Source organism: Pleurodeles waltl, chromosome 3_1 (genome assembly GCF_031143425.1).
Source record: "Pleurodeles waltl isolate 20211129_DDA chromosome 3_1, aPleWal1.hap1.20221129, whole genome shotgun sequence".
NCBI classification, from domain to species: Eukaryota; Metazoa; Chordata; class Amphibia; order Caudata; family Salamandridae; genus Pleurodeles; species Pleurodeles waltl.
The window spans coordinates 1,929,372,320-1,929,385,807 of record NC_090440.1 but is presented as its reverse complement, the minus strand read 5'-3'; the positions used below and the strand labels follow the sequence as shown (position 1 = coordinate 1,929,385,807).

At 45.0% G+C, this 13,488-nt stretch overlaps 1 protein-coding gene across 4 annotated transcripts in view; it reads left to right on the top strand.

The window, feature by feature from the left end:
• The window catches only part of PIGS (phosphatidylinositol glycan anchor biosynthesis class S), a 150,441-nt gene that overhangs the window by 30,657 nt on the left and 106,296 nt on the right, over nucleotides 1-13,488 (top strand). For 2 of the 4 annotated variants that reach the window (XM_069226175.1, XM_069226173.1), the window contains exon 2: nucleotides 7,767-7,906. In XM_069226175.1, coding sequence (XP_069082276.1) covers nucleotides 7,767-7,906 — 140 coding nt within the window. Of the gene's footprint in view, nucleotides 1-7,763; nucleotides 7,907-13,488 lie in introns of all 4 variants that reach the window. The other 2 variants (XM_069226174.1, XM_069226172.1) reach the window with 1 other exon arrangement.

Genomic DNA, 13,488 nt, shown 5'->3' with positions numbered 1-13,488 from the left:
TTAAAGGCCCAGGAACTGGATGTGGCACCCCTTGGCAGGGTAGGGGTCTCAGCAAGAAAACCCAGGTGCTGGCAGATGAAGTCTTTGATGGCCCTGAGACTTCAGAACAAGGAGCAAGCTCATTCCAAGCCATCGGAGAAACTTCACAAGCAGGATTTCAGAAAGCAAAATAAAGTCCTTTCCCTCTTAAGGGAAAAGCAGCAGCAGGCCAGCACAGCAAAGCAACAGACCGAGTGGAAGGCCCACCTCAAGCATCAAGTTCTTCTCCTTGGCAGAGGTTCCTCTTGATCCAGAAGTAATTTAAAGTTGTGGGGTCAGCAGTTCAATACTTATACTCATTTCTGCCTTTGAAGTAGGCAAACGTCAAAGGAAAGTCTTTGTAGTGCACAAGACCCTGCCACTTCCTTGCTTTGCCCCAGCCACACTCTAGGGTGTTGTAAACTGTATTGTGTGAGGTCAGGCACAGCCCTTTCAAGTGCAGGTGCCCGCTCCTCCCTCCCACTCCAGCCCAGGAAGACTCATCCAGATATCCAGGACACACCTCTGCACCCTTTGTGTTACTGTCTAGAGTGAATTCACAAACAGCCCAACTGTCAGTCTCACCCAGACGTGTATTCAGCATCCCGGCAGAGGCACAGAAGGGTTAAGCAAGAAAATGCCCACTTTCAAAAGATGTTTTAAATTGTGTGTTTGGAGACCCCCAACTCCACATCTCTATCTGCTCCCAATGGAAAACTGCACTTCAAAGATATGTAAAGGCAATCCTTATGTTAACCTATGGGAGAGATAGGCCTTGCACTAGTGAAAGTCGGATTTGGCAGTATTTCTCTATCAGGACATGGAAAACACACCGTACATGTCCCACCTTTTAAATGCACTGCACCGTGCCCATGAGGCTGCCTTTCGCCTACCTTAAGGGTGACTTACATGTAGTAAAAGGGAAGGTTTGGGCCTGGCAAGTGGGTACACTTGCCAGGTCAACCTGGCAGTTCCAAACTGCACACATAGACACTGCAATGGCAGGTCTAAGACATGTTTACAGGACTACTCGTGGTTGGCACAATCAGTGCTACAGGCCCACGGGTAGCATTTGATATAAAGGCACTGGGCACACAGGGTACACTTTACTAGGGACTTACTAGTAGATCAAATGTGCCAGTCGTGGAGAAACAAGCAACCAATACAATTTAGACAGAGAGCATTTGCACTTTAGCACGGGTAAGCAGTGGTAAAATGCCCAGAATCCTAAAGCCAACAAAAACAGGTCAGAAAAACTTGGAGGAAGGAGGTAAAAAGTTTGGGGATGACCCTGCAAAAAGGGCCAGGTTCAACATAAATGTTTACACAAACTATTTTCCAGTGGGAAGTGATGAGGGCATAAATTGATGTTACTGTGCTTTCACGCAAGACAAATTGTTAATGTTATGAAATTTCGAAAGCACAGCCAATACTTCGAAAGGTGCCCCGGTGCTAAAAAGACAGAGCATTAAATAAGACCAGAAATGACTGATTAATAACTTTTTGCGGAAAAAAAACTGATCAGTAAGACAGAAATCTTACGAAGATTATAAGGAAGCTCATTCCACAATTTAGCAGCTTGGAGTGAGAAAGATTTCCCACCTGAGTGAGACCGCTAAACTCTAGGAACAACCAGCAGACAGGCCTCTGAAGATTGTAAAAGCGAGAGCGATTGTAATTAATGAATCTTTGAGCCAAGTATTGTGACTCTATGTGGTGGACTGCTTTAAAAACATGGCATAATGCTTTAAAATGTATCTTTTAATGACCGGCAGCCAGTAAAGAGCTTTCAGGGCTCCAGAAGCAGAGCATGGAAACTTGAGGGCCATTTTGGCTGCTTCTTTCTGGACCCTTTGTAAACTACTCAAAAGGCCTTGGTCCATCCCTATGAAAGGGAATTACAGTGATCAAGGCAACTCAATATGGTGGCCTGGATTATTACAGGCTGGTCCTTCTTGGGAAGGTAGCGCAAGATGTTCCATATCAATTTCTGGAGGAAAAAGCAGGTGTACTCCATGTGTTTTACCTGTTCTGATAGTCACAAGTGAGGGTTCAAGTAAACCCCCAGATGGTAGACATTTTTGGCTGGGGCAGTTGGAGTATGCCAGGATGTGGCCAGAAGTCTAATCTTGTTTCTTGTTTATTAGTTTGAATAGGATCTTCTGCTATATATTTATATTTATTTGTCTTTATTAAAAAAAAAAAAAGAATGTTTCCTGGGATAATTTTTAGGTCTTGCTGACAAAGCCCTTTAGTGGTCTGTCGTTGAAGACATCTTGTCTCTGATGCATTAAAATATGTATAGTGCATTTTGAGTCCACCCCTTGTCCTTGATTAGATGGCTGTCTTGACTATCGCGTTCCCCTGATTCTTATTTCATAGTTTTGTTCCTTGTTCTTTGCCCTGCCTTTGGAGCATTTTTTCTTCACTGTATTCTGATTGGATTACTTGTGTCTTTCCACTGCTTGTATTCAGGGAACTACATTTTGTCTTTTGTTTAGCACTCCATGAGAGTTGAGTTATGTTATTGAATCTGTAAAGCTCACTAATACCTATGCTAGTGTCCTGGCATTGGAAAAAATAAAAAAATAAACCTCAATAGAAAATTGACAATAAAACCAAACTTTTAAAGTGCAGTGAAAACCTACATTTCAATAAATGTTCTACATGGTCACAGGAAGCATGTTCCACATTTTTGCAGCTACCACTAAAAAAGACCCTCCATAATATGAGCCCACCTGAATCCTGGAATGATCACCAGAGGAGCATCAGAGTATCAGAGATGATGGCTAGGGACATAATAAAATAACTTATTTTTTAGGTAGCTGGGTCAAGAAATGCATAAGGCTCTATGGGCAAGACACATAGATTTAAAAATGATCTGTTTAGTCACAGGTCCGTGCAGGTTGTCCAATGTTGCTGGTGCTGAGGAAAAGCGGGACAGTTCCAAGTCGAGTCTCACCGCTGCATTTTGAATCCTCTGAAATCTTATCAGAGTTATCCTAGCAGTAATCCAGAAGACTAAAAATAGTTGCCCGTACCACCAGCGGGCGCACAGCACAGTGAAGAAGTGGGAGAATTTTTCCTAACACTGAAGCAGGAAAAACCATGTTGATGAGAGAAGTTTTGCCTGTTTTTCAAGAGTCACCTTTTTGTCCAAAAAGAAGCAAAGATGCTTAAATGATTCGGCCGGGCAAAAAGGATTATCCCAGAACTGGGGCCAAAAATCAGACAAAAAGGGACGGATTGAAGAATTGTCCCTGATCCAAACCACTTCTGTTTTGTCCACATTAAGCTTCAGGGTATTATATGTGTTTGCTTAATCTCTCTCCCTTATGTTTTCTGCCTCCCTCCCCAAAACTCCTCTGCCCCTGTTGCTTCCCTCTCTCCCCACAGCTAGTCCTTTGCTTCCCTACACTTCCATTGCTCCTCTGAACCCCTCCCATCCTCACTGCACTCTGCTACTGAGTCGATCCTTTCTTTTGCTTTTGCACATAATTGTTTTAACTTGCAGGTCCAAGATTGGCGGTAAAAAAATGTTTTAAAGGGTCGCAGCATCTCGAAGAATGAGTGTACGTGTTTATACCATTGTTCAAGACAATTGTTCTGTATTGACAAAACCAAAAGATGAGACCAATTTGCTTTACCAGTGACTGTTATAACAGTTGGTGTCAAAAGGTTGAAAATAGCAGATAATAATGCCACAGAATCTGCAGCATGATATCAGGAAAAAGATGATGTGCTTCTGTGAAGAAATAGGGGGTATTAAATGGTGTGGCTGTGCGACCTCATTGTGTAATGCACTTACCAAACCCTTTAGGGTCAGTTGGTTTAGTTTGTTAAACCCTCTAACTCAGCCTTGGGTAGCTGTGGTTCTGAGAAGCAAGGCTTACGCAAAGGAACAAGTGTAAAGCATTTAAACAATTGAAGAATAAATCACAGAGACTCAAGAAATCAGGCAGCATTTTAAAGAAATAGACAGTATTTGCTTCTATTGTGTACACTGTAACTAAATAAATCCACTGGAGGGTTCAGGAATATAGATTTTACAATGTAAAATAAATATACACTTTTTACTCGACCGTGAACGAGCATTGGCAAATTCAATGAATTTGACACTTGGAAACCTTTAGAACAAAAACTTTTGCTAGTTGAACTGCGGTCGGTTCGAGTTACTTTGGGCAAACAACTCCTTCAGTGAGCCAAATCAGGCAGACCAGCAAGGTCATCAGAAACAGTTAACAAGTAAAGCAGTCTTTAGTCCGTTCCATGCACATTTATCCTTTTCTATGCTTTCCCATGGAGAGGGACCTGATGTAAGGGATACAGGATGCTGAAGATCCTCTAGGATGCTGTGTATGCGATGAGGTAGACTGCTACTTCTCGGTCCACAAAGGGGGTGAGGTGGTCCTGGTCACAGGGTCAATGTCCCTCAAAGTCCTCTTGGACCCGTAGAGGTCCAGTCTTCACAGGGCTACCAGTTGCCCGGTAGTGTGATCACAGTGAAATCCTTCTCTGGGCGATAACTTGTCTTGTGGTCATCCAAGCTGCACTGCGACCACTATCCTGGGCTCAGCGAGCTCGTGTGCAACTTTGAGCATTTGGTCCTGGTCTCAGGTCCTGTGTGGCAGCTGTTGGTGCTCATGTAATGATTCTGGGATACCAACTTGCCCCAGCAGGCTTCTCAGCTGTTGTGGCCCTGTGCTGTCAACAGGTCAGCCAACTGAAACTTGGAGTCTCTTTGCTTCGACTTGGCCCCGGGGACGAGTTCTGCACAAGCAGAACACAGCAGGCACAGTCCCTTCTCCTTTGCTAGCCACTAAGTTCAGCAGGTGCAGTCCATGCTGGTGCAGCCTCTCTTTGCTGGGTCCTTGTTGCAGCAGGCTAGTCCTTCTTCTAGTCCAGTCAGCATCTGAGTTCTGGTTACCAAGGGTGCCCTATTTATGCTCAGAAAGTGCCTTCAGGGTAGACGCGATCAGTAACCAATTTGCTCCCAGGTTCCCTCCCTCCTGATGAACACTGCCTGAGAAATGTGGCATCTGGCTATTCCAAGATCCACTATTCTGCCACTCCAAACAGAACCCCTCTCTCGGCGTCCATAGCTCCCTAAACCAACCCAGAGGCGTGGCTAAATGCCCTGGAAAACCGGTTTGGCAACTGGTTTCCCCTTCCCTGTCCCTAGTGTCAGTCTGTGTACCTAGAACAACGAGCAGCCCTTCACCCAAATGTTACTCATTTACCTTTCAAAGGCGGATTCTCCTTTGAAGATCACCTTTAGGGCCAACACATGTGTGTCTTCTTGCGGGAGGGAGGTAACACCTCTCCAAAGTGCAGGCTGCTAGTGTCTCCTTTCCTGGGAGTTATTAGGATGTCTTCTCAGGAGGGCAGAAAGCTTTCTCTGGGACAGCCTCTTGTGGACCTCCCACAAGACATAGGAGACTAAAGGCAACTTTGTAAAAGTAGCACACTGCAACACGTCACATTAATTTCGACTTCAGATTCAAGTTGGGCTTAATTTAATGAGTTGTTTGATACCTTGAAGTGTCAACTTTGTTTGCTTTGTTTCGGAGCTAGCACACCTTAGGGGTCTGTGTTAACCCAGTACTCGCCAATGGAGCGACCAAGTCTTTCCACAGTAAAAAATATTTTTTTTACTGACATAGCTCGTAAAAAACCTTTCTGCCCATGAAATTTGTACACCCTGCCTTTTGTCTTTGTCTTGGTAGGCCTGCCATAGGGTTGACCTACACTTATTACAGAGGAAGGTTTAGTTATGCCATTGGTTTAAATGGCAAATTTGGGCTAGCACTTAAATTTTCTCTTACAGTGTGCAGTGGCAGGCTGGGAGGCTTGTTTTACATGTGTCACCCAGGGTGGCACAACCAGTGCTGCAATCCCTGGGGTGACTCTATAACTTACATGCCATTGGTACCCTGTGTACCATATACTAGAGACTTGCAGGTTAGTTTGCCTATGTCAATTTTGTTTAGCGAATGTAACATCCATGTTTTGGGGCCAGGGCAGTGGCACTGAGGTCTGGTTAGCAGGCCTCAGTGCACTCTGAGTCGAAAAACCAGCAGCATCAGTCTCAAAACTTGAAGGTGACCATTAAAAAAAAAAAAGAGGCATTTCCTTGCATCTCCATTTTAAAGTGAGGTTCTATTGTGGGTCCAAATTGGTTCTTGCACCAGTTCTGTGTGATCTCCGTAGCGTAGGTCTCATGTTGGAGACAGTGCAGTGCCTGGTCCTCTGGTCTTCTCGGCGGTATCTGACACCTTTGACCATGGTGTACTGGTGAACAGACTCCAGTTGATTAATATATATGACAGCGTGGAGCAAGGGTTCAGATAATTTATGATGAATACGTCAGGAATTCTCTTCTTTATTACACACAAAGTACTGTGTCCAAAATAGCTCTGCTGATGTTGCAGAAGCACAAAGCTTAGCACCAGGGTGTGTGGCATCCACAGTGGAACAGAGGCAGACTACCACAACGGTGGGGGCATTTGGGTGCTTGTCAACATTAAAGCAAAGGTTTCCTTGGTTTGACTTCTGAGACATCAGAGAGATGGTAAGACCTGACACGTTGGGATAGGAGACTAAAGCCGACTGCAGCATAGAAGAGTAGTTGCTGAAAAGAGCTAAAGAGAGGCAAACACGATTACATGAGAGGACAACAGTGACGCAAAAAGCAAGAGACCGAGACACACTGACCATAGGAACGAATAATACCACAATAAATCGAGGAAATTGGATATTAACACTGAAAAACACCCCTCCGGGAAGAAGACACTTTACACTGGAGCTGAGAACGCTGCCACAAGTATATGGAGACATTAACAATGATCCTAGAAGTATTTACACTGTCATACGTAAACATTGTCACAGGTAGCGCATGTGATAGGAAGAAGAAATCACCAAAATGAGATACAACCACTGGTACAAAGTCTCGCCTTTAAGGAAACGCTTGAGTTAACAGAAATTAGCCCTCATTTATAGTCCGCAGACTATCTGCACATCGGAACCCTTAATTTCAGGGCAAGTAAAGTACAACCGCATTCGCAGACAACACACGTACACTCTCCTGCACACACAGGATCATATGCACAGACAGGCACACACTTACAAGGATCACAAGGCACCAATAGGCCACGTAACTGGAAGACTGATTACTTAAACAACGTAGCTGTATACACTAGGCTGATGGCAAACTTTAAAATGTGCAACGTTTTTAGATACACAAAGAATCGGAATGACGTGGGTGTGTGTGTGTGTGATCCACATTCCATGAAGGTAACAAACAGCGAGTCTTACATTTTCCTTTACATCTATTGTTCCTCGTTCTTGTTGCAAGATCGAAATTGTTGAATCATATTTTTCGATTCAACCTTTGAATGAAGAGGGCACCTAGACGCACTTGTTCACAGTTAGAGAGATTAAGTGGCTGAGTAGATATGGGTCATTTTCCCTGAGACGTGCACCTTCGCTAAAACAGGCATTGAGGTAGATATCCTCGAATTGGCTCTTTTATTACGTTTCCGTGGAACCATTAATGTGGAATGTTATCCTTCTTATCTGTGATGGAAAGCCTGTGGGACTGAATTTATTGCCATGTTAGTGATCACAACACTCTTTAGAAACAACCATGACTGTCCTTTTGTGTCATAACATTCCATATGGCCTTACATGGCTCGTAAGCGTAATGTCAAGGTCCATGTTTGACTGTTTGACCGTTTTCTGTCCAGCAGAGACCTCTCGGGGGAAATGTGCAGCGCACGCTATTGCAGTTATTGCCATCGTTGTAGGGCTGCCACTGTGGTGGAAGACAACCGAGACCTACCGGGCCTCCCTGCCGTACTCTAGCATCAATGAGCTTGACAGCCTATCGGTAAGTAAATCTAGTGATCTACCAGATCACACACTCACATTCAGACATGTTTGAAATGGATGCCCTTCTGATGATGGATCTTCAGATTTCTCACTATCCTGGTGGCACCAAACCCCGTGTCACACTGATATAGACACCTGTGAGCTGGAAACCCGGAAATCACCAAACTATAACAAATAGATTCTCACCTGGACTCCCTATTGGGAACTTATTTTACCCCTATCGTAGTATCTCCTATAAGTAATGTGTCTTTCTGCTAGAAATGGACTTTCCGAGGTAAAATGTCTGTTGGTCAGTGAAACCCTACGACACATTCTTGTTTTATTGTGCAAAAAGGCCTCACTGCTATGAACGCACAGCTACTGGTAAGTAAATGTCCATAGCAACTCTTTTCATTGGACTCTGGATACCCTTCCAGATTCCCAGCCCTTCTCCTTCTGATATCAGTGAATCCTTATTATTAGCTTTGTTGCACCATGTCTCAATAACACTCAAAGCTTCCAGGCCATGCTATTGACATTGGAGTCTTTGAAGTTTGGGGAAAAAATGAATTGAGGATGAGGGCAACAAGACATTTGGAAAGCTCAGATCGGTTGAGGTTTGATAGAGAAGAGCTTTGCATAGGGGCAAATGAGAGGTCCGCAATTATAACTGGGGTGTCAGCCGAAAGAGTTTCTGTCCTTGTAAGTCTTGGAGGGACTGTGTTCTGGTTCAGAGAGGACTTGGCTTAGCAGCTGAGGCAGAACTTTTCCTGATGAAGCAGGTCGAATGCTGGGTGTCATCCGAGGTGGAATGGTGGTTGGGGAAAAAAAAACAATGGGTTGGAACGCTATCCCAAGTGATTGCCAGTGGATAGACTAACTGCAAGCGTTCCTCCCATCGCCTTTTAGGTCTTTGTTGCATATGGTAAAGTCATGATTTGAAAGTCTTAGGACATTGATGCAGTACAAGTTCAGTGTGTCATACTGCATCTTGGTGATACGATATTGACAAAGTGCAACACTAACTCCTTGACAACCCCAAGAGAAACAAGGTACAAAATGCTATTTCTGCAAAGAACAACATTAGAGCCCTGATTACAGGCAACGCTAAGTGAAACTCATTCGTGCTTTTATGTGTTCATTTCATTTTACATTATTGCATACATTATGACGTTTGTTTTTTCCTCACCCGGTTTAACCAGAGGTAGGAAAAACAAACTCGATTTTTCCAGGTGGCAATTCTGACCGGAAAAATCAAGTGAAGCTTCAGCAGCAGTAACAGTCATCTTGTCATATGTCATGTCAATCATATGAATACAAAGGGTTTTCTCTGTTACAGTACCAGTCATAATGACCATACAGGAAATGTTTTAAAACCAGAATGATCAATGTGCAACAGTGTATCCACCTAATCAGTGGCTAATTTGTAAATAAAAATGTGCCGATGCCTAAAGCTCTCCACTGAAACACACGGTTGCCGCAGTTAAATGTGAGAGCACAGAATACAGAGGCAGCATAATCCTAAAGCCATCTCTGGCCTCTTTACTCCATTTGCAGCCATTCCCTGTCCCTTCCGTTCACTCTTGCAGCTTTCTCCCCTTGTGACGCTTTACTGTGTTTCTTTTCTCAGTCTTTCCCATTTGTGTCTATTGCTCGCAGTATTTACCTGATGCAGCCCCTCAAAAATAAGTGCAGTGCCCCTCACTGTCTCAAATTAAGCCCTGCACCTAACGCAATATGCACTTCTAAAAAGAAGTCTAGTCTCATTTATAGTTAAATGCACATGTAATCAGTTTTTTTTTAGATGTTAGTGAGGGTGATCTGTTGACGTTTCAGTCTCCAAAGACAAACCAGTCCATGAGACCATCATCAGGACACAAAGATCAAAAACCGACCCAATGGCACTAACCCCCAAGAATTCAAACTCTTTCAGTGGCATCTATTTATGCCCCCAGCCAGGGGTTCCTGTGCCATTCATGGCAGTAGAAAGGCAATTTTGCTTCTGGCTTGCTAATCATTGAGGAAACCTCAAATTTGTATTGTGCCCACAGCAAGTCAAATTGCAGCAGAGGCTGGAAGCAACAACCGCATTCTCAGCAATGGGGAAACATTGGTTGGAAGAGACTGAGTTAATTGAAGGTTGGCGTCACCAACTCTCACTCATTATATATTCTTCTCATTTTTCTGCAACAGATCACATGTGCTAGGATTGCTGATCGATAAGATATTATTACGGACCGTGGCTCAAGTGGACCCTGAACTAAGACCCTTTTCGAGCATGGTTCATTTACAGGAACATTGAGGTGGACTAGACAATAGAAGTCTGTGGAGGAGTGTGGTGACAGGTGCCAACTTAAGGATGTGGCGAACACCTCATCAGTAATGATTCAGGGTATGTAGGAAAGAGCATGGCCTGGGACACCCAAAAGGCTGTATGAAAGGCACATTTACCATCTCTGACCCCATTGAAGTGGGCAGAGGGACCCAGCAGAGTTGTCCCCTCTCTCCGTTATTATTCTCCCTTGCCATTGAGCCTTTGGCAGTCGAACTTCGCCGGGTGGGGCTAGGCTGGGTTATCCGATTGTGAGATGGCTCCCATGTTGTATTCTTATACGCGGCCAACCTTCTTTTATATTTCAGGGGCATTACCAACATCCAGCTGACGTTACTGATATCGTACAAAACATTGCCGCACTTTCTGGCCTGTGGGTCAACTGGGTGAAGTCCTGTCCTTTTCCTTTCGCACCTGACACAGGTCTCTACTAGTCCGGAGTGCCTACCCCTTGGCAGCCTACTTCGTTACCTGGGCATTAACATATTTAATGTGGACGATGACTTGCAGGATGGCAACCTTAAACGGGCGGTGACCTCCATTAGAACCCAGATGAAATTCTGGCAAACTCTGCCTCTCTGGGTGATGGGTAGAATAGCCCTCCTAAAAATGGTAGTTCTCCCCCAGCTGCTCTGTTATTTCACTGATTTACCCTACTATGTCCCGACTAAATTCTTTTGGGAGCTTAAGACTACAACCAGAGAATTTCTTTGGAGTAAGGGCCGCTGCAGAGTGGCACTGCGTAAGATGCACTTGCCCCTGGATAGGTGAGGCCTGGCAGTTGCGAATATGGAGCAGTACTATCTAGCCTCCAAGCTTCAATGGGTGGCGCAGTGGCTAGGTGGCGGACAACTACCGGACACGGCGATTAAAGCCCCTCCCTGGACAATGCCCGAAATCTTACACCTTTTTCACCCTCTTACAAAAGCAAAGCAGCCTGAAGCGCCCTTGCTGGACGTGGCGCATCGATGCTACCGCAGGAGTCTATTCCTCATATGCTCCAGCACCCCCTACGCACCTGCTGTAGCATTGCTGGGCACACCACGTGGCTTGCACTACACTAGCAGCGCTGTGCTGGGACTCTGGCGTGCAGCAGAGATCCACACATTAGGTGACCTTTAAAAAGAGGGCAAACGTATTCCGTTCTCCACGCTGGCGGCAGAGACAGGTCTGTCCACGGGACAATTCTTGCTGCACAGCTCCCTGATAGCAACGTTGAAGAGGCACTGGGGGGACATAACAACTGAACGGCCAATACACCTACTTCTGCAATATATGCACGTCATGGGACAAGGTAGGCCCCTAGTGCGATGGCTTACTGATGCCCTCCGTTCACACACGGCCCATAATTGTGCTGCGCTGAGTACCAGATGGGAGGCAGATATGACCGGGCCTTGTTCTGACACGACATGGGCTGCAATACTGTCTAGCCACACTAACATCCCCTGTAACTCTAGGTTCCGCCTCATGCGGTTTTACATTCTTCACAGGGCCTATCTTACGCCGGCCATCCTAAACAAATATTGCCAGCAGTTAAATGCAGCATGCATCTGTTGTGCGTTGGTGAGAGTGGACTTACTTCACATGCTTTGGTCCTGTCCCTCCCTCTCTTGGTGCCTACTGATGTGGTGTAGTTACACGACTGTCAGACTGCATGTCGCGCCCATTCCTGTCCACATGGGAAGCTTGTCTGCTGGGGCTATACCCCAGGACCAAGAGACACAAAGCCTCATCGAGATTTATTGACCTTGGGCTCCTACCCGCTAGGTGTCTCATTACCAAGTGTTGGAAAGCCACATCCCCACCTACATTAACGGCATAGGAGAACTCCTTTGTTGTGTGGGCAGAGGTGGAGGGAGTGGCGCTGCTTAGGGAGGACAAAGTGGGCCTCCGGCAGTACCCCTTCGCCATTAATTGGGATGCGTTGCTTGATAAACTGAGGGAGATGAGGCAATCGTCGAACTTGGGTACCACTGCGGCCATTGACACATAGCCGTTCACTGATTGACATGTCCGTACATAGGGGCTGAATGCTGCAATCATTATATTGCTTGTGCGTCGTCTTCATTCGCTTGGGGGGACTGCCTTGATGTGGTTGCGGGGGAGAGATGCACCTCCTGCAAGTAGATGGAAATAGGTGATGGACGCCTAGGGTACGCTGGGACAGAGTGGGGGGGGTAACTGGGGTGGGGGCACTCAAAATAGACTCCAAGTTGTTATCTGTTCTTGGTTATCACTCTGTTACTGCACTATGTTGACTCTCCACTTTGAAGCATAGTTAAATGGTGAAGCCGCCTGAAATGCAAATGCCCTCCGTTTCATTCTGTATTGTATTGTGACTTTGCATTTAAAGCTAAAACAATAAAAATATTCAAGCAAAAAAATGAAAAGAACATTTACTTTAAAGGCAGTTTCTCTTAAGTCTATGTGGAAAACCCTCTTAGTTAATGAAAAATTTTGACCAAAGCTGAGACTAAACATTAGATGACAGACTCACAGATAACATGGCAAAGGGCAGTAGTGTTGTGAGGCCAGATAAAAGTTACTGAAGCAGACATGGATAACAACAGTCTTCTGAAACCAAGAATGAAGTACCATGAAGGAGGAGACAAAAGCTGACATACTCGCAAATTACGAGTAAGGGAGACCCATAGCTTCATAACTAAGGTGGAGGTCGGCCAGTTAAACGAAAGTGTCTCCAAGAATTTTATTGGTCCATGTATACCATTTACATGGAACTCCTAGGAGAACGGGACACAAAAGATTATCGAATTTTGATAACTCAACCCAGGTTACTGACAGAGGATACTGAACTTCTTGAGGCCTGATTACCAAAGAGGAGGTGCTCTCATCAATAGGCAGTTTTAAACTGGCCAAAGCCTCAGATGAGACAGCTTCACTACTGTACTTCATGAGACCATCTCCCCTCAATTAGGGCCTCTTGTTACAGACCTGCCACATGGGTTTTGAGTGCTGCAGGGAATGACAACGTCGATGGAGGATATTACTATTGCACGCATCCTTAAACCATATGTAATGATCAACTTATAGGCCTATATGCCTGCTCGGTCTCTATACCAGGATCTTTACTAAAGTCGTGGTGAACCTACTAGACTGTGAGATCAAATCCCTGAATAATGCCGATCAAGCAAGATGTATTAAAGGATGCAATACAGGTGACGACACCAAGAAGGCTTTGTATCTTGTAGACATACCCGAGTGCAAGAAAATGTGTGTGATCCTGCTTTCATTAAACATTGAAAAAGTGT